The sequence below is a fragment of the Myotis daubentonii genome, chromosome 2, assembly GCF_963259705.1.
Source record: "Myotis daubentonii chromosome 2, mMyoDau2.1, whole genome shotgun sequence".
Taxonomy (NCBI): domain Eukaryota; kingdom Metazoa; phylum Chordata; class Mammalia; order Chiroptera; family Vespertilionidae; genus Myotis; species Myotis daubentonii.
In genome coordinates, this window is record NC_081841.1 from 86,153,777 (window position 1) to 86,179,752 (window position 25,976).

General features: G+C 38.5%; 1 protein-coding gene across 6 annotated transcripts in view; it reads right to left on the reverse strand.

The window, feature by feature from the left end:
- Positions 1–25,976, reverse strand: part of KITLG (KIT ligand) — a 92,689-nt gene that overhangs the window by 18,231 nt on the left and 48,482 nt on the right. For 5 of the 6 annotated variants that reach the window (XM_059683745.1, XM_059683744.1, XM_059683746.1 and 2 more), the window contains 4 exons: positions 24,568–24,630; positions 9,525–9,695; positions 6,410–6,569; positions 5,605–5,688 (listed from right to left, as the gene is read on the reverse strand). In XM_059683745.1, coding sequence (XP_059539728.1) covers positions 5,605–5,688; positions 6,410–6,569; positions 9,525–9,695; positions 24,568–24,630 — 478 coding nt within the window. The remainder of the gene's footprint in view (positions 1–5,604; positions 5,689–6,409; positions 6,570–9,524; positions 9,696–24,567; positions 24,631–25,976) is intronic. The other variant, XM_059683749.1, reaches the window with a different exon arrangement.

The window sequence follows — 25,976 nt, forward strand, 5'->3', positions numbered from 1 at the left end:
ATTGCCTATTTTCCCATCATTTATAAAGTGAAAGTAGAAAATTTGCCAAATTTATGATTCCTGCTTCCAAAGAGGCTCTGGTAATAGGATGTGTGTGTGTGTGTGTGTGTGTGTGTGTGTGTGTGTGTGTGTTGGGGGCAGTGAGTGGTGGTGGGAATGTAGTATAAGGGACAGTGGGACTGGGTAGGAAAGTAGGGTCTTCCATTCACATAACAATGAATCGCTTCCTTAAGACTTGATTAGCAGTTTTTCTGGTCCAGCCCACATCCTACAATCCCCATGGGAAATACAGTTTAGGCATCTTAAATTGGAGCTCAACATGAATTCCCTCACCAAAATAAGTCTGAGGTAAAAAAATGGGATTTGGTATAACTGAAGTGTTACTATTATTACAATACTAGTTACTTTAAGGGTTATGTGCACTAATTTGGGATTTAACCACCATTTATAAAAGTGTTTCCTAAAAGAAAATGGGTTCAGAATTTTACATGCAATTCCTATCATTTTAGGAATTTTATTTTACTGTCTATAAATGATTAAACTCTGTGTGTGTGCTCCAGTAACGTGTTTGAATTTTCCTTACCAGTCAACCTGCTGTGACCCACACTCAATACTGGGGTGTAATTTTGATAAATTTGACCGGTCACCTCCTTGAGGAGCCCTGACCAATGTCTAAAGTGAGAATAAAGGAAGCTGTTGACCTTTGCCGCCCCCACCACCCCCCCCGCCCCCCGTTCCCATGGAAAACCAATGAGCTAGGATGGTGCTATGTAGAATGCCATGAGCTACATTTGGGCAGCCACATGCCCTGGAATCAAGGCAGCTGAATACCGTTTGCCCTGTTTTATCCAAAGGCCAAATCGTGAACTGCACCATTCAGACCAGAGCAGAGACCATACCCACTAGCAAAAAAGCATAAGGAACTTACTAGAGAGTGAGGTCTTCTGGGATTCCCCACTTAAAATCTTTCTCAGGTAGAAGGACAAGCCCCTAAGGCAGGTGTTCCTAACAAAGCGCTAACAAGGAAACCTAACAAGGAAATCGTACTTCTCTCTCTGAGTACTGTAGCTGTTTAACCACTTGGAAAGTCCTACCCTGGGACTCTGGCCCTCAGCAAAGCCCTGAAAACTGCCTATCCCTCCAGCAGCAGCCTGGTTAAGACTGGGAGGGAATGGGACCACGGGAACTGAGCTTCACCTCCCATAGAGGTCTAGAGGTCAAGGTTTCCTCAATTTTGTGATTGCTTCTGTTAATTCATGTAGCTTAATATCCAAGCCTTTGGTTCTCTCTAGTGATAGTGCCATATCTCATGCAGGGAGAAAAAAAAATGTTATCAGAAAAGGCTTGCTTGTACTTCTAAGGCCTGACTCCCGACACTTGCTCCTGCTGCTTTCCAAGGATCAGTAACATTTGAATCAGGCTCCTCAAGGCCTACGTAAGGGTGCTTGGGGCCAAGGCCCAAGCCAGTAACACAGCTTTGCTTTTAGGTTGCTCAAAGAAACCGTATGGAGTGAGGGAGCTCATCTGGATAGGATCTGAGTAATCCCAAATTCCTGGGTGGTTAACATATTAACTGTATCTCAGTATTACAAAAACTTTCCACTGTCCAAAATTCGTGGGAACTGACTTGTTTGGTTTGACTAATAATACCCAACACATCTGTACAAATACACAACACAAAAAGTATGCTTCGAATTTGTGGAGCGCCTTTTTGGAGTGAGTCTGTAAGTACCACGCCTATGAACAGGGATCTCTCGGTGCTTAGCAAACATGCTACGCGGTGCTGCTCCTGGGTTCAGACCCAAAGCTCGCGGGCTTTCCAATCACTGACCCACAGCCTCAGTGCGTCCAGTTGTTCTAATAATTAACGATGAACACATACTACACGTCAGACATGGCTCCAAGTATATGTGTGCTGACATTTGAAATTCACAGAAACCCTATGAAGGATGCATTATGCTCCATTTCACTGGGGAGTCCAGAGGGATTAAGTACCTGGCCAAGGTCACACAGCCAGGCAGGGGCTGGCATATAACCCCAAGGCAGTCTGACTTGAGACTGTATTTCTTGAAGAAGATGGATATGGTAATGTCAAAGCAAGGATATCTTTCTACATCACTTAAATACTGTCTGCAAGGATCTCAAACATTTTTAGATATCCTTTTAGCCTGGTACAAAGATGTTACTATGACTTTGAAAATACAACTCCTTTGGATAACTTGGATCACCTTTACAAGCTACTGAGAGGACACACACATCTCTGGACTACTCCTTCATATGGCCCAGTCCTCTGCTTAGCACGGTCACATTTTGGTTGTCATCTCTGAAAACTAACATGCTTTCGCCATATTTCCCTGACCTTATTTCCAAAACAGTCTTTCCTCCTTTATGCTATGACTAAAACAGTTACATATGTCTATTATTATATCTATTATAATATAAAGTTGGCCCTTGAATGCGGGAGTTAGGGGAACCAACCCCTCAGGCAGTCGAAAATCCGAGTATAACTTTTGATTCCCCCAAAACTTAAGTCTCCTTGGTATCCAAGGGGGACAGGTCAACGGGGAGGGGTTCTAGGACTCCCTGTGGATACACAAATCTGGGGATGTGCAAGTCCCCTATGTAAAATGGCATAGATCCGTTCATACAGTTTACCTTCCCATCCATGAACTCCCAACTGCAGATCAAAAAGAGTACAAGTATTTATTGGGGAAAAAAATCCATGGATACTGTATGTGGATCTGCATACTTCAAATCTGTGTTGTTCAAGGGTCAACTGTATATTTGATATGTATGACAAAATTCTAAGTATTTCATTTATGTCTGTTTTTCTTATGAGAATGCAAGCTCCCTAAGTGCTGGTCTTGTGCATGGGTACCTAAGTGTTCCATTTGTGAGTGACATCACGCGGCCAAAAGCTGCTTATTATGTAAGACCCATACTTTTTATAAAAAGGAAGAAAAAAGAAAGCAAAATAAACAAACAAAAGGACTGGCCATTCATTTTGCAATTTAAAAAGCACTTTCAGACTCAGAAGCATAGGACTGAATGGGTGTTCTGCATTCAGTTTGTCATCTAAAGTAAGTAGAAAAGACTTTTGCTTCCAACCATGATGGTAGCAGATTAGCCTTCCCAAGCTAAAGAATTACTATACTAGACAAATTATCTCAGGCAACTGTTTCAGACATTAGCCAACAGGCCGCACAAGAAAGAGCAAAAACACACATGGTGAAACCCAAATGGTCCTGATTTTCTGGCTGGGAGGCACCGAGGCATGGAAGACAGAACCCAAGTGGGACTCAGAATTTTCACTGAGACAGGGATTCAGACTGAAGTTCAGGGTTGCTGATCTGGCTGGAGTTTGTGGAGCAGGGTGAGTTGCAGGAAAGGAGCTGAGCAGAGGAGTGCCAGAAATCTCCAGGAGATTCTGCTTAAGCCATCGGTCAAATAATAGGCTGCACATGCACAGGGAGAGACCTCACAGAGCCTGCCGATACACTGAATGATGCCTGGGAAGCTATGAGTTTATCAGAGACCTGAACAGTTCTGATGAGCAAGAATGGAGAGATTTTCTGGCTACTGACTTAAAAAGCAGGTAGTATATATAGAATGGACACAGGATATCTCAGTGGGATGGACAAGGACAGTGGGAGATTTTATAGTGCTACTCAGAACAGATTAATTAAAATACAATGAATACACACACACACACACACACACACACACACACACACACACACACACACACACTTGAACCTAAAAGAGAGCTGGAAAGGAAGGACAGAGGATCAATAAAAAGGGCAAACAGGAAACATAACAAGAATAGTAAACCCATACCCAACCATACCAATAGTTGTATCAAATATAAATAAATGAATGAAAAAACTTTAAATGTCAGAAAAACTAGATAAAATAGCAAGGCCCAACTATATCCTGTCTACCAGAGATATGCTTTAAAAAAAAAGAAAATGCCAAATCTACAATGAAAGATTTTTTTAATTCCCTTCTCTCAGTAAATGACAAAAGTTAGACAAATAATGATATAAAAAATCTGAATAACACTATCAACCACTCTGATTAAATTTGAGAATGCTACACATCATATCTGAATAATAGACATAGTCAAATTTCAAAATATACAATGCATGTTCTCCAACAATAGAATTAATTTAGAAACCAGTAACAATAAGACATCTAGAGAAAATCCATTTTTAGACTTCAAACAACACGTGAATCAGAGGAAATAGCAAGGAGAATTTAAAATATTGTTAAAGAAATGACAGTGGAAACAGAGCATATCAAAATGTGTGGGGTGCATCTAAAGCTGCTTACAAAGACATATCTTTAAGGTGCTTTTATTAGAAAAGAAGAATGATTTTAAAGTCAGCAATCTAATTTTTCCACCTTGAGACATTAAGAAGCTAGAACAAGTGAAGCAAATTAAACCCATAGCAGAATGAAGGAAATAATAAGGATTAGAAATCAATGAAATATACATAAATATAATTTAAGATGCCAAAAATTGCTTCTTTGAAAAGATTAATAAAATCAATAATTAGTAGGAAAGACCTTAATTGACTAACACACATACAATCCCTTTACAAAACTTTCCAGATCTGAAGTATCCTGTAATTCAGAATTTTAGGTTTTGGATTCTGCCCTGCATATACTGTGTATTATATTATTTCCTCAGAGAGGTCTGGGTAGCAACTTGTAATCAAACACATTAATATTTCTGCAGTGAAATGCATAAATAGTCACTTTAAGAAGAATAAAGGCTATCAATAGCCTCATCTCAACTTGGTGGCAAAAATTCAAAAACAAATTGGATATTAGAGGGTCTTTTTAAAAATTTATGAATGTATACTTGCTATTGTGGATTTGTAATTAATGGATTACTTCTTTTTATAGATGGGTCTTCTATGTCCCTACACATATGACAGTGCCCTATTAATGAATCTTAAGGGATAACTTTCTTAGCTAAGATCACAGGATGATTTTTTTCCTCTTACATGAGACTTGAGGGTCAAAATATTTAGTAAATCTAATGATCTTTGCCAAGATTTAAAAAGAGGATATTAGACTTCCAGGAAACTAAGTTCTTGGTCAAAGAGGACAGGAATTGCAGGGGAGAAAGCATATTCTCTTCTAACATATAATTTTATAGTGAAATAACAAAATCATCAAATTTCCACACACATAATAGTAAATAGTGATATATACAAAACTGAAAATATCCTTGGAATTCCACACAACTAGCATTTGTACTTTCTGTTGTAAAACTCAGGCAAATTCTACACGGAATAAGTTTTAAGTCAACAATGAAAAAAGCTTAAATCATATTTATAAAAGTAATTTCATGCCTTATTTAAAATAATCTTAGCAAAAAAATTATTGGCCCAATTCTCTCATTGTCATCTCCAACTGTAGGGAAACCCAATTCTACAAGTCTAGTCCTTAAATCTCAGGAAGACCATAATAGGAAGAACAGTAATGGAACAGTATTCACAGCAATAATTGCAGAATTTCCTTTAAAGCCCATGCAATACTCCCAGAGGTGCTAATTGGAGCCATGCATGCATTAAATCAGATACATGTACTTACTATTACTGCTACTGCTGTCATTCCTAAGGGAGTTGGCTGCAACAGGGGGTAACATAAATGGTTTTGTGACACTGACTCTGGAATCTAAATAGAAAGCAATAATGTGTCAGTGTTGCACGGTGATTTACATAAATTACAGAGTCCCCAAAAGGCCGAGTGCAATACCAGAGTATTTTTCAGGTCTACTTCCCAAATCTCGATGATTCATATCCTATTTATTTCATCCTGGTTCTTGCTGTTCTATTTTTATTAAGAAGTTCACCAGTCACCTTATAGAACAAAGATTCATTGTCTATACAGGCCGATAAATGTAAAATTACAAATTGTTCATAATTGGCCATTTAAAAGAAAAGCACTGTAATTAAGATTTTGTATTATAGGAACCCTGGGAGGGGTTTGGGGAGAAAGAGTCTCAAGAGAGAGTAACTAGTGAAGACCAGAATTCATGCCTCAGAGTTAGATCCTTTAGAAAAGATTTGAGATGGGGACATAAGAAGATGGGAGGTGAAGAATAACATAATTGCAAATTACTGGCAAATGGCAGATAAGAAAAACATGAGTGACTATCTCGTTCATTGTTTATTCACACACAATTCTTTAATCTGACAATCATTAATTGTTTTGGCTTAAAAAACAAATCTATAACCATTTCTTTTATGCTTGACATTTGCTTTTATATTAGACAAAACACACATACATCTTTCTCTAACTACACATATATTTGATTCAGAGGTAGGTTCTTACCTACACATATGAGAATCAAGCTTGCTTTTATAGTTAAATTAGAAAATCTTATATGCCTTACCATTGTCAGGACTTAATGTTGAAGAAAACACACATTCGCTAGTTTTAGATGACACCATCTCCAAGTCCTTGAAGGCATTGATGGATCTATTAAAAATTCTAAAGAATTCTTCAGGAGTAAACATCTTGAGTTCTAGGCTGTTAGATGACTTTTTTACATTCTAGAAGAAGACAAAAACAGGATTATATTTTTCAAAGAGTCTACAGATTTTAACTGATGGCAAAGTAAAAGACTATGTCCTTCAATTATTCAAGGAAAACGAGCTCTCTTAGACAATTTTGTTAATATACATAATTCACATGGGTACAGCAGGATAGTGATCCCGTCCAGTTTAATCTGAGGCTCAACTCCAGATAAAAGGAATAGGGTGGGCAGGTGAATTCAACATCATAACAATAAAATAATCCTAACAACAAATTAGAGATATTGCTCTTTTAAGATGCTCATTAAAATCATCATTCCTTACTAAAAAAAAAAAAAACACAAAACAGACCTCTATAACACAATTGATGCTAAATATTGGCAAGGACATGGATGGCGCTAAGAGACTCTTACAAATTGATGGAATGATGTAAATTTGGCAGGTTTGATACTAGCTGTAAAGTTGGACATGTGCCCATCCTGTGACCCAGAAATTCCACTCCTAGGTAAGGCCTCTAGCGAAGCTTTTGCATTTCTGTGCCATGAGACATACAGGAAAGTTCTTAACAGCAGTGTCTATAAATGCATACATCAATCAACACGAGAATGGTTTAACCAATAGTGGTATGTTCAATCAATGGAACACTGTATAAGCAGTAAAAAAGTAGCCAAGCTATATACATCAAAGTGCGTAAATCTTATAAACATGATGCTCAGTGAAAGAAGTCACAAAAGAATAAAGAATATGATTAAGTTCTAAAGTCCCCCTAAAAGCAGATCAAAGCTATATTTTAGGAATTCACAAATGCATGATTATCTATAAAGAAAATCAGGAAATAATACGAGTTAACACTTATGTAGCACTTACTATGTACCTCTCTAAGTGCTTTATATATGTTTACTCAATCTCCAAAACAACTGAGAAATACCTCCTGGTATGAATCTCCTGGGTTCCAGCCAAAGCATCATGATGATTAAAGGCACATTCTTTGGTATTTGGAATGTTCTTCCTGACATCACCATTTACTGAACACCTAACTCATCTTTCAAGCTCCACTGCATATATTATTTCCTTTATGACACCTTGTCTGATATACCCTACTTATTATCAATGCCATCAGCACACAATACTAATATGATATAAAAAGAGATGTTAATTTTAAGATGTTATTCATTATAAGACTAGAGGCCCAGTGCATGAATTCCTGCACAGGTAGGGTCTGGCTGGCCTGCCCTGATTGGGGCCGATTGGGCCGGGCCGCCAGGAGAAGGGGATGTGGAAGGTTGGCTGGCCGCCCCGCCCCCCCCGCCCCATTGGGTTGGGGGGCTGATTGGGGGCAGGGTTGGCCAGAGGGAGGGGCTGCAGGCGGTTGGCCAGCCAGCCCTGCCCCCTGGTCAAACGCCCAGTTGAGGGGACAATTTGCATATTAGCCTTTTATTATATAGGACTAGAGGCCCAGTGCATGGATTCATGCACTGGTGGGATCCCTCCGCATGGCCTGAGGGGATTGGGCTGAAACCGGCAGTCCAACATCCCCCCGAGGGACGCAGTAGTGTGTGAAGTGGCAGGTGGCCAGGGAGGAGCCCGAGCCCAGGCCAGGTGTCGCGCCTATCCTGCTCATCCTGGCCCCACTGTGCCTGCCATTGCTGCCGCTTGGTAGGCTCACTGCCACTCCACTGCGGTCTCTGTGTGCCTGTCCTAGGGCGATATCAGCACGCCCATGACCAACAAGCGGCCGCCGTCTTGTGCCCAGTCAGTCCTGATGCCGATCCTGATCCTGGCCCGGTCTGGACTGGGGAGAGGCATGCAGGGGGAGTGTCTGCTGGAGAGGCTCATGCCACGGCAGCTGTGCTCACCAGCCGTGAGCCGGGCATCTGGTGCCCGTTGGTCAGCTGAGCAGCAGTCCCACTGTGGGAGAGCACCGACCACCAGGAGGCAGCTCGTGCATTGAGTGTCTGCCCCCTGGTGGTCAGTGTGTGTCATAGCAACCAGTCGAACGGTCGAGCAGTCACTTAAGCTTTTATATATATAGATAGATACATTCTGACTCAGAAATGAGAAGTGAATAAATACAGTGATTAGGTTTACTAGCATACAAGAATTCTGAGATTGGAGAACACAAATAGGACTGATATTGGGCCTTACAATGTAACTGGAATTTTGATGAGGAGGAAGTATTTGAGCATTGTGGTACAGAATCATATTTAAAATCATAGGTTTAAACTTCTAAAAGGCCTGTAGGCTAAACCTGGGCTTGTGAACTCTATGCCCAAGCATATCTCCTGAATCCTATTCTATTATAGATTCAAAGTATAAAATCATCATCACAAAAATATTTATTAATCTTTATTTTGCCAGATACAGTGATAAAGCACTCATCACAAACTATCTCATGTCAACTCTACTAAAGTTCACAAAGCTAATTAGTGACCAAGTCAGGATCTGAACCCCAACACCTTGTACTATATTTAATCCTAGTGTCTCTTCAATATGCTTAGAACCCAAATTATTGCCATGCCCATATTCTGAAGTTGATAAGAACTAATCAGAAAATGACTTGGAGATACTAAAATGCACTTCTTTGTTATGACGTGATTACTATGGATAAGAGTCAAGTTTAAATGTTCATTACAGACAATTTTCCATTTAAAGGTAAATGAACATTTGTAACCTAATAGAAAAGTTATGATAATTTCATTCACTTATGAAATACAGATAAAATTAGGGTTGGTTTTACATTGTAGTGTAAATCAATTTTTACATTAAATGACAACTTTTAAGTCTTAATGTATATTTCAACACTGCAGTATAACTACAAACATGTATTTCTGTACTCATCTTTCAAAATATTTTTAAATTACAAATTTATACATTAATAATCACACAAACAAAGATGCCCCACCCCCACCACCACCATCAATATAGGTTTTAGAGGAGACTAGTAGAAACCAATCCCAATGAATATAAGGTTACCTCCAATGGGTGTTCTTCCATGCACTCCACAAGGTCATCTACTATTTTCACAAGTTTGTCTATGATAGAATAATTACTCAAGCCTTCAGAAATATTTGAAAACTTGTCCAGGAGTTCAGTCAAGCTGAATGACAATTGCTCCACCATTTTGCTTATCCAACAATGACTAGGCTGCAAGAAATTGAAAGGGAGAAAGATAAAGCATCTGTTTAAATACAGTCAACTAGGAGTATCCTCCAAAGACATCAGTGCTGCAGTCATTGACTGCCAGATAAAAGATTTCCTTGTATTAGAACAGGTCAGTTCTTGTGTTCTGTTTAATTCAGATCTAATATCTATTTCAAAATTTACAAATGCATATAGATTAGAGGAAAGTGTTGATGGTAAACATTTTTCTCCTTCATGGAAGTAAATTAAGATGAGACAGAGCCAACTCTTACCCTTGACAAAATTCAGATAGTAATGGAATTAACATTACACCAAGCATGGAGCCCCACTGAAAAATATGTATTCTGTAGTCAATGTGTTCTTAAAAGAGCTTTAGGTACAATGGGACTTACAAAATACTATTGTGTGAGAGAGTCCTAGTCCGTAAGGAACTTCTAGTCTTTTGGTGAATGGAAGATAAAACAATCTATAATAATAAAAGCATAGTAGGCTAATTAGACCAAACAGCCAAATGACCTTCTGGATGTCATTCTGGACGTCCTTCCGGATGAAGCCACAGTGGCAGGGGCTGAGGCAGAGGAGGTTAGGGGTGATCAGGCAGACAGGCAAGCAGTTAGGGGCAATCAGGCAGGCAGGCAGAGTTGTTAGGGGCGATCAGACAGGCAGGCAAGTGGTTAGGAGTGATGAGGCAGGCATGCAAGCAAGCCAGCAGTTAGGAGCCAGTGGTCCCGGATTGCAAGAAGGGTCTTGGGATGTGAGAGGGTGCAGGCTGTGCTGAAGAGCTCCGCCCCCCCAACCACACCCCCCAATGCATGAATTTCATGTACCGGGCCTCTAGTAGGCTAATAATAGCTGATTTTCCTAGAGTGATAGATTTTAAGCCCCTTCATAGATGAGTTCCTTTTTTAAAAAAGAAAAAGAATTTGGTAGAAATGTGATCTGAGAGAGAAGCACTTTTGCCTTAGTGAAAGGGCCAACTACATAATTTTGAGGGCCAACAGCAAAATGAAAATTTATTTATTGTTCAAAAACTCGTCTAAAAAATGATTAAGAATTTCAAGATGGTGACAGAAGAACATTACACCAAGCATGGAGCCCCACCTGTGAAGCCAGCCCAGCCCACTGGTCAAAGGCTCAAGCCTTGGAGTCAGGCATAACTGGGTTCAATTCAGCCGAGGGACTGCAGGTAAGCTACACAAATTTTCTGAACCTCGATTTGCCTATACTAGTATATGGAATGGGAATAATGGAACAGGGCAGTAGTGAGGTGATAATGTATATAATTTGAATGTAAGTTTCATGAGGGCAGGATTTTTATAAAATCTTGTTCCCAACTCTGTCGCAAAGGCCTATAACAGGGTCCGGCATATGGGAGTTGCTCAGAAACTATTTGCTGATCTGATGCATGAATGACTAAAAAAATAAATGAATGAGAAAAAATGTATCAGGGGTCACACCTTCTGCAAAGACATAGATAGTAAATATTTTAGATTCTGCATGCCAAGAGGCAAAAATTAAGGATATTATTCATGTATATTTATACAATGGAAAACAAATTTCCACAAACATTTTATCACAAAATTAAAAATGTAATAATTGAATATGACTTCTTTTGCATAATAATTGAATTTAATTTTCTGTGTAATACAGGTGTACCAACAGGAAGAATAGAATTCTCTATTTGGGGTCAACATTTTGCTTATTTAGGGATCAAAAGTCAGCATTCTCTATCATCGTATCGACCACAAGTGTTTATCTATAAAAACCAATCCCAGCTGGCTGGCTATGCAGAATCAAGCAGCAGACTGGGTCTGGCCTACTCGGTATAGCTGCTATAAATGGGTGGGGACCAATAGAGGTTTAGATTATTAGGAAAAACTTCTTAGTATATTAGAATGGATTTTCATAGTTCTTAAATTAATGTGGTGTTACTTAAAATTAGTAATTGATCATAAGTTCAGGTATTTCACATATTTTAAGATTACATTTTCTGTAAGTAGAGGCTCTGATTTCTTTTTTTAACTGTGCTAAAATATTACAGTGAGGAGAATAAGGCGATGAGTGGGGATAGCTAAAACTGACTTGGCTTATTAAGGTCCTAACTAATTTACTATATCTTCTAGAATCTATTGTATTGGAATGATATAGAGTAACTGATGCCATGTAAAATGAATCAAACCACTAAACTTTATTTTTCCATTTACCATCAAAGTATCTCTGTGGAGGAAAGTCAAGTAATTTATTTATTCTAAATTAGATATTGGGGCCATTTTAGATTTATTTAACAGGATAATTTCACTTAATATAATGCAGACAAAAAAGAAACTGGTTTATCCATAGATAGGTAAGCTCCAATTCCTGGAAGCATTAAATGTCATTTAAAAGTTTTGGGTTTGAGAGTTGGGGGGCCAGGGGGATGGACGAATTGAACAAAAAAAGAAAAAAATGAGAAAAAGCTCATGGATTTGGACAACAGTGTGGTTATTGCAGGGGTGGGGATTTGGGGGGAGGTGGAGGAGGGTATAAGGGGTATAAATGGTGATGGACGGAGACTTGACTTGGGGTGGTGAACACACAATTCAGTATACAGAAGATGTGTTGTGGAGTTGTGCACCTGAAACCTGTATACTTTTGTTAACCAGCGTCACCCCAATAAAATCAACAAAAAAGAAAAAAAAAGCATCTCACATTTAACATGTCCTGACTCTACTCTTCCTCTTCTACATCACATCTCAGCCTAATCGCAATCAGTTTCCAAACCTGTCAGTTCTACCATTTTAAAGACTCCCAGATCTATGCCTTGTTCTGCCTGCTGTAGGGCTAGATTACAACCTCCTTTCCTTTCTTACCCCTTTCACAAAACAAACAAACAAACAAATAAAAACTTTTAGGATTGTTGGCTCTGGCTTCATTTAAGTAGAATAAACAAACCACCGGTGTGCATTAATTCAATTAGGCCACTTCATTCAACTCATCAACCAAGTTCTTAAAGACTATGTGTTTCCAAGAATGTTCAGAATGGATTCTTTGTTTTGTTAAATCAATGCTTATGCTTATCTCAAGCATCTGCAAGTTCATATTTGCACCATTTACAAGTCACTTTCCAAGCTGTCAGTCTTTCCTGTGGGGCAGAACTGCTCTCCAAGTTTGTCTCCATTTAGACAGTGACAACTACCTTTATATAGTCAGCCCTATCAGCAAGGGTTGGAATTCCTAACATATGCAATACAGCACATACTAGGAGTACAGTTTGAATAGTATTTACATGGCAGAACAGCCTTTACCAATTAGTTCACTCCATTGTAACTGTGCAAATTTTTTTGTGGTAAGCAAATCCGCATATTAATATCTTTAAACTCCTTCCTTGCTCTACTTTCTGAATACACTCTGCCTAGACTCCTTTTGGGTCTTTTGACATGTAGGAACCAAAATTAAATTCCCTTGTTTTGAACTGAACTAAGGGTCTCCTTTTGTTATTGTGGTCCTTTCTTTTTCTTTTTCTGTGGTTAATGTAAAAAAACATTTTGTATCCATGTATCTTATTTTTACACTGGGGAATGCCAGTGCTTACGGACACTTCTGTTTATCTCTCTTTTCATCTGAACTCCATGTTTACATTCTGTATTCAAGTTCTCATTTATCTATAACTACACTTTCCATTTTCACATACCGAATCAACAGTCCAAACAATCAACCTTTTCCAGTAAAATTTTCAACTCTAAAGCTGTAATTTTTTGCAGTTTAATCATGAAACGTCCACTACTTACTCCTACCCCAGTATCCGTCCTTTTAAAGTAATGAACAATTCGTTGCTAGCTGATAAGATATGAACTTCTGGACTCTACTGCTGAAAAATATATTTCTAAAAGTTTTGCAATTGTATTTCATTCATTATTCATTCTTGCCACAATTTCATTGGAAAAGGTATGATAAATTCAAAGTTGTATCTTTCCCTTAATTTGTTTAAATAGTTACATTTTAGCTTTTCAAAATTCTTGGATTTATTAAAGCTAAAACTGGGACAAATAAATAATATTAAATATCAGCCAGTTTTGACTTGTCTGCCTGCAGGAGAGGTAACCAGTTTTTACTAGAATGTCAAGCAGTTTCGTATTTTCTTTTTAATTAAATATAGTCAATGATTTGCAGAGAGAACAAAACATGGCCAACTGAATATTTCACTTGTGAGTTAATAGGTCTTTCTATTTTTCAACTCTTTCAAGATTATGATTAAGAAATGGGTGATTAAAGGTTGTGAAGTTCACAGATGTAATTTTTTCTTTGCCTTAATCACAGGCATGATGGTCACTATTTCTTATATTTCAGAGACCATTTTAAATGTAAATAGTTCTTTATAAATATGAACTCACAGCATTCATTAGAAGAATGTATGATATAAATACCATTCTTTCACTAGTAGAAGAATGTGAAGGCTTAGGAAAGTTGATAAAGCCATGCAGGATGTCATAGCAGCTATGTAAAGACTACCTTTCAAATCCCTGAAGTTCATATAACTGAGTTTTATTCAGCCATATACATACAAAAAGAAATATAGTCTTTGCTTTGAAAAGGAAAATATGTCTGGATTTTCCCTAACTCCATAGTCTCAATTTATTACCTTCTTTATTGGTGGCTTCTGTCTTACATTTTCTGGGTAAATTATAGCAGTTCTAGGTAGGACTACTAAAACAACATATCCTTTATATTCATATATATATATAATATGTATCATTCTAGAATGCTAACTGAATCAATGATACTGAATCAATAGCTTTGAACTGCTAGCATGCCCCTACCATTGAAGATTTGGTTAAAAACTGTGAATTTCCTAAGGAATTAAAAAATATATATTGATTTATTTGGAGGGGAGTGGAGAGAAAGGAGAGAAACATCAATTTATTGTTCTATTTTATATATATACTAGAGGCCCAATGCATGAAATTCATGCAAGGGGCTTGCTCAGCCCTCACGGCCCCAGCTTTGTCTGGAAGGTCGTCCAGACGGTCATTCCGCTGTTTGGCTATTTGGTCAATTTGCATATTACGCTTTTATTATTATAGATATTATATTTTATATATATATATAAAATAAAAAATATATATATATTGATCTCAGAGAGGAAGAGAGAGGGAGAGAGAGATAGAAACATCAGTGATGAGAGAATTATTGATTGGCTGCCTTCTGCACAACCCACACTGGGGATTGAGCCCATAACTCAGGCATGCACCCTGACTGGGAATCTAATGGTGACCTCCTTGTTCATAGGTTGACACTCAACTACTGAGCCAGGCCGACTGTTCCGCTTATTGATACATTCATTGGTTGATTCTTGTATGCACTCTGACTGGGGATGGAACTGCAAACTTGGTTTTTCGGGACCGCACTCCAACTGAGGTACTGGGCCAGGGTGAGCTTCCTAAGGGATTTTTAAAGTACCATGAGCACCAAATTAATGATTTAACAAAATGATATTTTTAAAGATATAAAAACGACTATAAATAAAAGCATTCTAAATATAACTAGGAATGTGACTGCTTCCTAACACCAACAAAGAAAAGATCCATGCAGCCCTGGCTGGTCTGGCTCAGTGGATAGAGTGTCCGCCTGCTGACTAAAGGGGTCCCAGGTTCAATTTCGGCCAAGGGCACATTCCTGGGTTGTGGGCTCGATCCCCAGTAGGGGTGTGCAGGAAGCAGCCAATCAATGATTCTCTCTCATTGATGTTTCTATCTCTCTCTCCCTCTCCCTTCCTCTCTGAAATCGATACAAATATATTTAAAAGAAAAAAGATGCCGAAACCGGTTTGGCTCAGTGGATAGAGCATCGGCCTGCGGACTGAGGGGTCCCAGGTTAGATTCCGGTCAAGGGCATGTACCTGGGTTGCGGGCATATCCCCAGTGGGGGATGTGCAGGAGGCAGCTGATCGATGTTTCTCTCTCATCGATGTTTCTAACTCTCTATCTCTCTCCCTTCCTCTCTGTAAAAAATCAATAAAATATATTTTTTAAAAAAAAGAAAAAAGAAAATATCCATGAACATTCTAAAACTACACATAAATTTAAAAATAGATGTTATATAAATTTCATAAGACATGTGATATAACACTTCTGCAGTCTCAGAACTAGTTGAAATACACTGTGTGCTTTGAAAACATTGCGGCATCTTGCTAATTTGGGCATGCTTTCTCCTTCCCTCCTTCCTGCTTCTTTCAAGAAACTGTTCTGGTTTATTAGTTGAAAGAATCTGACACTTTATGACACGAAGCACCAGGCTCAGATGCAGAGTCACCACAGCTTTATGGAAATAGGAACTGAAAGTGGACAAGACATGCTAACAGTAAGTCCTCAACTTTGTCCATAGGTTCTACAACTTTAAGCAAAATGACATACAATGAAACCAATTTTATTGCAGGCTAATATCTATTTATATTTAACCTATTTATATTTAAAAAGAGTTAAGTTCCTATGGCATCTCATCAATATTTTTGGTAACAAAACAGCATAAAATGAAATGACATTATTCAAGGACCTGCTGGATAAGACTTCTTCGTGGATGCACCTGGCACCACTTCTGATGTGGTAGCTATTCCGAGATATCTGTGTGCTTCCTTAGGGGGTCTAAGGTAGGTATGAGAGTTCTCCACAAAGGAGTGGAGGTAAAACACCCATTAGAAGTTCTGAGGAAGAAAAGCCCTGGCTCACACGCTGTGAGGCTTCTGAGAAACAGTGGTATTCACCCAGTCTTCTAATCCGACTCATCGAATTACCAGCATTATCGTCCAGTTTGAGTGTTTTTGTTTACTTTTCTTTAATATGTGTCAAACCTCAGTCTTGCCAGAATTAGAGGTATGAGTGCCCAGGGCGCAAAGCATTCCCTTTCTTTCCTCTCATGCTTCCAACATTTACTCCCTAATTGAGCAATCCATCGAATCTAGAGCCATGCCATTAGAAGCACCAATAGCTTAAATCCGGAAGGAATACTAAAGACCACGTGGTACAGTTGTTCCAATATCGTGAATGAGAAAACCAGTGATGTGGTTTGCTCAAGGTTACACCAAAAATTTAAACAGAAATATGAGACACCAAGACTCTCGAACACCTGCTAGTTCTTTCATCAATGAGTCCAGTCAAAGCACATAAACTATTTTTCCTGCCCCAGAGTCACCGTGACTCTGCTCGCACATCTGGATCAGGTGCACTGGTCCTTAGGCTCAATTAAGAGATCTCTGGGTAAAGGTATGGCTCATTCTGTCTCATCCCAATGAATCCAGTGTCATTCTGATGAAAGAAACTTTCTCTGAGCAACTGTCACAACCAAATAGCAAATGTCAATTGCCATGAGTAAACCTTTCCTCTCCTTCCGGTTTTTATTCTTAGGGCTAGAAAACAGACAAGACACCCCCCCTGCCACTCTCAAACATCCCATGGATGGGCAAAGTGAGAACAGGCCTGTAAAAGCACTTTGCAAAATACTGTGTGCTCCCATGACTAGGTGTAGAGTCTCCAAAATCTTAGTTCGCTTTTGGATGAGCTGGGTTTTCTCCAGACTTATTTTAGTCCTCTCCCTAAACAATTAATTTGGGTCTTCAGTGTTCACTTTAGGCACTGTAACTTTGCATTTTCTTGTTTGAATTAGAGTGATGTAGAAACCTCAATCTGATTAAGATGGTAATCAGCCCAAACACTATAAATATGTGTTGTTTCCCAGAGCAGGTCTATAAATGGCTCCCGAGGCAGACACAAAATAGCACAGTGAGGAGGGAACAGCATGGGGAGGGGGGAGGGCAGCAAGGATGACCCAGAGGCTCAACTCTAGTCCCAACTCTGCTGACACAGTTTGAGAGTTTAGACAAGTCTATTCAGAGCTTCAGTTTCTCTGACTTTGAAAAAAGGGGTCTAATTGTGGTAGCCAAAATGGGGTCAATACTCAATATGTGGCCAGTGCGACTGAGTAACTACAATCTTAAGTTCACTTAACTTCAGTTTTTTAAATTTAAAAATCAGTAATTGGTTCAATGACTAGGAAACTTTTAAGCATATTTGGAAAAGCTAGGTATGTGAACCTGTATTTTCATGAAAATCTAAATATGGACTAAATATTTCTGATGAAAACTTAGTGTCTGAATTAGAATGTGCTGTAGGTGGGTTCTGAATAATATAAAACAATGTAAAACATTCCATTAATAATTTTATAAGGTAAAATGATATTTTGGAATACGTGAAATTTATTATTATAGTTATGCCTTTCCCTTGTAACTTTTCTTAAATGTAATGACTGGACATTTTAAGATTACATATGTGGCTTCTATTATATTTCTTTCAGACAGTAATGGGATAGATGTTCTGAGCAGTGCCTTAGTATAATCACTTAGTTATTAAGATGGATCCCATAGATTAAATACACATAAGAGCCATTTAAAAATACTATTTAATGTTGTATTTTATTCATTTAACTAACATTTATACTTAATCATTTAAAAAACACTTATTAGATGAGAGGTAGAGGTAGATAATTACAGTGACTACTTGGCTGACTTTTATTTCTATAGTAAGTACTCCAAATCTGAGGGTCAACCCTCAGGATCTGTACTTACAATTAGTGAACTTGCTCTGTGGCCACAGCTGATTGGACAGTGGTGGACCCTGGGCTTGATGGGCCAATCAGAAAGTCCCTTTCCCAAACTAATAGTGGTGATAGGAACTGATAACCAGTCTTTGCAGGGCTGAAACTGTAACATGACAATTTGGGAGTGCTGGGGAAGTTACAATCTACCAGGTGACGGAGACGAGACAGAGGAGACAAATTCTGTCAGACAGAAAAGAATGAGGCAAAGATACAGAAATGGAGAAAGGGAAATCCAGTTTTTGTGTCTTATTTTTTCACAATACTTTGAGGCAAATATATAACACATGCAATTTTAAACAGCTGGGTAAGCAATATATGATCAGGTTCCCCAAATGAAGATTTTCTGGACAAATTCTATAGAAATTCAGAGAAACCATGTCAGTATTATGTAGCAGCACCAAGCAAAAGCACAGAGTAGGTGTGATATCCAAATGATACAGGGAAGAGAGAGCATGATATGAAGTAGGAAATGGCCTGGTGAGAAGGCCTGGTGAGGAAGAAGGATCTTAGGCTGACCTTGGAGGAAATGACCAAGATGCTTTTAGCCCCAGGATAACTGCATGATTCTGTGGGGAGAATTTGAATGGTAGACAGGAGGGAGAAAGGCATCCCTGGTAAAGAGAAGTAGCACTAAACAGTCTTGGAGTTTAGAATAAGCACAGCAATTTTGAAGGCAGGGACTCATCTGGCTGGGGTGGCGAGTTTGCGTTGGGTAATATGGGTATTGAGGTGAGGTGGTTAGGGTGGGGCGAGATTGTGGAGAGTCCTGAGCAAGCATTAGATTCAGGAATTTGGCTTTCAGCCTTCAGTCCTTGGGAACAATGAGAAAGTTCTTGAATATGGAAATGACTCAATAATAAGTAGTATAACAGAAGGCACAAGGAAACCATAGTTCCTCAAAATTTGCATAATACAACTCTCACACTGAAGATCTTTTACAAAATGAACACCTACCTAAAAAAAGACAAGAGTAACATTGCGGAGCAGATATTATGTGATGTTATAGGCATTCACCTCACCTCATCATATTAATCGTGTGGATTCTATTCAGGTCAAATTTGTACCTCAGGGAAATTACAAGTGATTACACGTTGGGGAACTTTCCTCCTTGCTTTCGTCTTCACTTTCTTTCAGCAGATATTTATTAAGTGCCTATCACCCATTAGGCAGTGAGGATATTAAAAAGCAAACATATAATTCCTGCCCTCATGTAGTTTACAAGTGGACAATTATCAATAAAATAATTCCACAAATAAATGAAAAACTGCTACCCTGAGGCGTGCTGGGAAAAAACTTTCTAATAGGAGGATTTGGTGTCATCAAAGAGAGGGAAGGCTTCCATAAAGAAGTGAAATTGACGCTGAAAGCGTCAGCAGTTACCTAAACAAGAGGACAGACCAGATTCCAGGTACAGAGAAAGCCATGCGCAGAAGAGCCTCCCAGCGGGGAATGTGTGCGGATGAGGGACTGAGCAGGATATGGAAAGGTGCCAGATCAAACAGCTCTGGGAGGCCTTGTTTAAGGAGCTCCTTTTCCTGTTTCCCAAGAGCAATTAAGAGCCATTCAAAGTACATGAAAGAGGAGTTAAATGATCACTTGAAATCTCTCTTTTTTAATCAGTATCAACGAAAAAAACTGAAACCTTCAATGATGAATTCTGAAATGGCCAGGGAGACTGGAGGAGCCCAGAAGCAGCCAAAGAAGGGGAGACTGGTCCAGAAGTGAAGTCATGCATACCTGAGGAAGGGTGTTGCAGAGGGAAGATGGCTGGGAGGCATATGGTTAGAGTAACGTTCTATATTGCCAATGACTTGCTCAACCCTGCTTAATTTAACTTAATTAAAAATTGACGTGATAGTAAAGCCTGGTTCAGGTAAGAATCATCAATAGCTGCTAAACTTACAGGAGGAACTTGGATGAGGAATTGGACATCGTCTGAAAGTGTCTCCCCGAAGATTGCTTAGTAGTCGCTAATGAGTAAATACACAGAAACAGTGGAACACCTGCACCAGGTGAGTGATCACACAACGAGCGCCAGGAAGGGGAGATGGACAATCTAGAGGTGATAACCTGAGGCATCGTCCCTTATGTCACATAGAGGCTGGACATGCCTAATCTGAATACAGTGGGGCCTTGACTTACGAGTGTCCCGACTAACGAGTTTTTTTGAGATACCAGCTGTCTCTTGGAGGATTTTTTGCATTGAGTTGGCAGAGTAATTTGAGTTAACGAGCTCCTTAACAAGCTCGGTCTCAGAACGAATTAAACTCGTAAGTCAAGGCCCCACTGTATAGCCATTCAGAAACTGCACTACTGGGGAGGGCTGCATTACTGAAAACTTTCACTCTCATAAATACAAAGAAAGGCTAGGAGCTCTTAAAGGAGCCTAACGAACGAGACAGGATCTATTAGTTTCCATAAACTTAATGTGCTTGAAAAAATTTATTAGTTTGTAGTCCCTGAGGTCAGGAGTCCAAATAGGTCTTAGTAGGCGCAAATCAAGGTGTTCAATGGGGCTGTTTCTTTTAAAGGCTCTACAGGAGAACCCCCTTCCAGCTTTAGAGGATGTCTGCATTCTTTGGCTTGTGGCCCCATCCTCTATCTTCAATCTTCAAATCACTCTCTCTGGCTCTGATACTCCTGCCTCCCGCTTGTAATGATGCAAGTCATTAGATTGGGCCCGCCTGGGTAATCCAGAATACTCTCCCCATCTCAAAATCCTTAACTTAGTTATATCTGCAAATTCCTTTTGCCTTGTTAGGTAATAATAGATTCACAGCAGGAGACATGCGTGGGGAGCCATTATTCTGCCCATCACACTTGATATAAAAATGTAAATTATAATCCTAGATCGCTTCTTGTATTGGAGAAAAAGAAATGCCCCCCCCCCAAAACGTTGTTAGAATTGAAATACAGCCCGTTTATTGAAGTATTCTACTTCCTAAACTTATTGAAGTTGACAGCTTACAATGTTGTTATGTAAGAGAAAACCATTTACTTAGGAAATATACACTGAAGTATGTAGGGGTAAACAGACATTATGTATACAGCTTACTCAACAGGTTAGAAAAATAATAAAACACACATGTGTGCAAAGAAAGCAAGCATTTAGGAAATCAAATAAGGCAAAATATGAAAAGTAGGTGAATCTGGATTAAAGAGTATATTGGTGTTCTTTGAGTAATAGTCTTATAAACTTTTCTGTAAATTTGAAGTTATTCCCAAATAAAAAGTTAAAAGAAAACTGATGAATTTACTTTTATTAAAAACAGATAAAGAATTTTTTACTCAAATACCACAAGCAACTCATAGTGTATATCACTTTACAAACGTGAAAATGACCGAAGACGTGTGGCACTGATTCAGTGACTTAATATTTGTTCTTTCTATAGTAACATTACTAGTAAATGGAAAGGCTTGGAAATGTTTAAGATTTTTAAGGTTAGGAACTTAAAGGAAATCTTAAGCCTGGCAATATTACAGCTTCAGGAAGCTTAAAATAGAATTGGTAATTATCCTTAGATTTAAATATCTACCTGTTGATCACACCCTGCTATTTGTGAGAGAAAACCTACTAGGTAATTTCCTAGGAAGGCCCTTAGAAAAGCAAGCTCTCCTTTTCAGGTGTATTTATCCGATTTTTAAAACAAAAGCTAATAATAATAATAATAATAATAATAATAATAATAATAATAATGATGTGTATTCTATTCTAGAGCTTTCTTCTGCCCAGTGCTGCAGGCAGACTTTTATTGCTTTGGCCCCAGAGAAGTTGTTGGTGCCCATTTTGATTCCCACTCCACCCTTTATTGTTTAAACACAAAAGATAAGGCAGCTGGGACTCTGACCACTGACAAATAATCAGGGGCCTGTCCACTGGGAAACTCCTCTGATCTTGGCAGCAACTACGGTTTTAAAAGGAAGGCAAAGAAAGCTTAAGACAGGTTTCTGCGCACAGTCCTATGTGTGGGCTTGTTTTCCTTGCCAACTGTGGTAGCCAAAAACAGAGTTACTCCCCAGCGATGCCAGGATGGAGTGCCAAGATCAAATAACAGTGGACTTTTCTCAATTACAGAAACAGAAAGAAAACATGTGGCAGAGAGCTGGCTTTAGTTTTACAAGTTTGGCTCTTGCTGTCACCAGCCAGGACCAAAATGTGTGATTTAGTGTAATCTATGATTATACTGTACACAATAATCTATTCCGTTATTTTCGCTGTAACCTTGTTTTGCAAAGAGCCGCACGTCTTTGAGCGAGTTCGGCAATCAGAGGCCCAAAATGCTTCTCGAGCCCAGCGCGGGTGCGTCCTTCACACTCAGATGCTTCACTTAGAACACCTTCCCTCACCAGTGTAATTATTGAGATAACCACATTCTATAACCCAGGGGTAAGTCCCATGACCCCAGGTTTCTTTTTCTTTTTTTAAAAATATATTTGATTGATTATTTTACAGAGAGGAAGGGAGAAGAATAGAGTGTTAGAAACATCGATGAGAGAGAAACATGGAGCAGCTGCCTCCTGCACACCCCCTATTGGTACATGCCCTTGACCGGAAGCGAACCTGGGACCCTTCAGTCTGCAGGCCGACACTCTATCCACTAAGCCAAACAGTTAGGGCGACCCCAGGTTTATTTTTAAGATGGGTCACTCTCTAGTTGCGCAAGCCTGGGCAAAATACTTCTGGGTTGCAAACCACAGTGTGTCATTTGTAAAAGAGGAGTCACCTTCGCTATCCTGCTGCCCTCACAGGTTTTTCCGTAATTATCCAAGGAGACAAATATGTGAATTCATTTTGAAAAAGGCCAGATAATTTCTCCGTAGTTTTTGAACATAAGACTAAATCGACATGTGTTTGTTTCTTAAAGTGTCTGATGAAGTGCTGTTTCCATAGTTTTTCCTAAACAAATACTTGCTGCCTGAGTGACTGAATGATGGCATTAATTAACTTTCAGGATGCTGTGGTTTTACATTCCTATCTCTAGAGAACTCCCCCTAATTCAATAGGCCAGACTTTGACCTAGACTCAAGAATAACTGGTTCAGCATGAAGGTACATGTTCAAAAGAGTTCTAAGGAACATTAGACAGTTCATGCTAAAAGGTTTACTAAGAAAAAGAACCTTTGACCTTCTCTTGTAATGATAACCTTATAGTCTTTGAAACACATATTAAGTACAAGCACTTAGTGATGTACTTGACACACTTAAACTTGTAATGATTTTGATTGACTCAAAGCCTCAAACAATTTTCATGAGGTGGATGTATAGTATTTGGTAATTTAAGGAAAGATGTCTACTTGCAGAGTAGAGTACCCCAAATGGTTTCAAATGAACTCAACACAATATGTTAGTTAGAATGAATTAACATGGAGCAGCACGTTATATCTCAAAGGCATGTTGCAATAGTAAGCAACCTGCAAAGTGGAGTATGCAGTATAATGACATTAACATAAATATGAAAACATGCAAAAAACAATGTATTATATATAGATGCAGTTTGCAGCAGTAAAACTATAAAAGCACAAGGGCTACTGTGTGCTGTTGTGCTCAACACAACTCCAGGGGAGGCTAACCTCATGCCAAGTCCTAAAAACATGCCTTGGAATAAAATATTCCAGTTCAGAATACTTGTTCATAAGAGACAAATTGTCCCTAAGCCACAAAGTGGGAACTAATGGAGATAGGAAAAGGGAATACAGGGGACTTAGTTATATGTATAATGCTTCAATATCAAAAAAATATTTGAAGCAAATATTGCACAGTGTAAGGTTTGACAAGCTATGTGATGGATACATGGGCATTACATTTCCTATGCTTGAAATATTTATTCATATATGAATTCCTGAACTATTTCTTCCCAATGAAAAATAATTAAAATTTCTTGGTTGCAGTAACAAAGGAGTATTTATAATCATAACCTCATATTTTTATTATAAGGTTCTAAGAATCTATTGTAAGATTCTAATAAATTCTGAGATAAAATATTTTGTGTTCTCAAATTAAATAGAAGAGAGATTTATATAGGACCTTTTCAAGTACAGAAAAAATTTACATAATTTTACACTGAAGCCTTTTTGGGGAGAGGCTAAAAAAAAAAAAAAGAAATTTGTGGCTAGTTCCAAATTTGGGAGTAGAGGTTTAGGAAACAACTTGCAAACTTCTAAATGTCATTATAATTTTCTATCTCAATAAGGTGATCCCATCTCTTTTATCAGCTACCAAAATGAAACTCTGAAACGTAAAGTTTACATACCAAAACGTCCATTCCGGGGACATACTTGAGGCTTATCTTATAGTCTTTTGGAAGATTTGCCACCTACAGAGACAAAAAAAAAAAAAAAAAAAGAAAGAAAGAAAGAAAGAAGAAAGAAAACACTGTAAGAAAATCCATACATAACAATTAATATGCTATTTTTTAGTAGTTTGGAAAACATACAAACCTGTTATGTTTTTAAGTTACACAGAATTTCAATATTTACACATAAAATGACTTTCATTCTTGATTTCCCTTTGTAATGAAAGGCAACCTCCAAAAAAAATAAAGTCACAATACAAATCCTTTGGACTACAAATTCACTTATGGAAACATAATCTAATTGCAATTTTTATCTGTGGTCTTGGAAATTCCCTTCCAGGATTATTCTCATACAATTCCTCCATATAATCAGGAATACAATATAATTTCCTTATCAGTCATTCACAGAGTAATATGTCAACATCACTAGGGCACCTGTTAGGAAGGCAAGTTCCCAGTCACACCAGACCCGCAGACTCTCACCTCACAAGTCCCCAGGCCATTCTGATGAGTGCTCAAGTCTGAGAACTACTGCTCTATGTTGTTCTAAGGAAAAAACGTCAGCAAAACTTCAAAAGAATGCTAACTATGTGTTGGAATGCTTTATAACTTACATAATTTAGAAAAGTCAAATTCATCCACTTTTCTAGGGCTGAACATCTGAGATGCCTCAAATATTTCCCTAATTTCTTTTTAAAGGCTTTAAAAATAGATCTAACACATTTCCATCAGTCATTGTGGCATAAATTGAACAAGCACCTGATTGGGAACCAGGGAATTTAAAACAAATCTTTACTTTGGTGTCTCTCACCTGTAAAATGGAGATAAAGATACCCAGGCCAAGTAGTCATGAACCGAGGTAAGGGAATGTGTCAAACACATCATAAATACTCAATCTATATTGAAAGCTATACTGGCAACTGACTTCCAGGCACACAGAGTTCTGGGTTCTGTCATATCCTTTCTTACATATAACACCAGCTCTGCCTTCCCACCCTTCTAGCTTTGTTAAAATTTCCATCTGAATAATACAGCCAACAATTGATTTAGCCCACTGGTTCTTAAAACAATATATAATGTGAAAATGTGGGTTTGCACTGTTACATCTTCAATGGATCTATCCTGGTTTTGCAGACTCATCTTCCTCTCATCCTGTCTCTAAAATCTTTACTGTTCCCCAAAGTAAGCTGGGACCTTGTACATATTTGCTGGATTATGTCATCTCTGACAGGTGATGACCTAGTCAGGGTGTCCTATAACACAACCCATGTTTCTTCTTGGCCCTGCCAATAGCTTCTAGAATCTGAGAACAATTTGGCGAGAAAATAATCCAGGCAAAGGCATAAGTATAGGTGGCCCTGGAACAA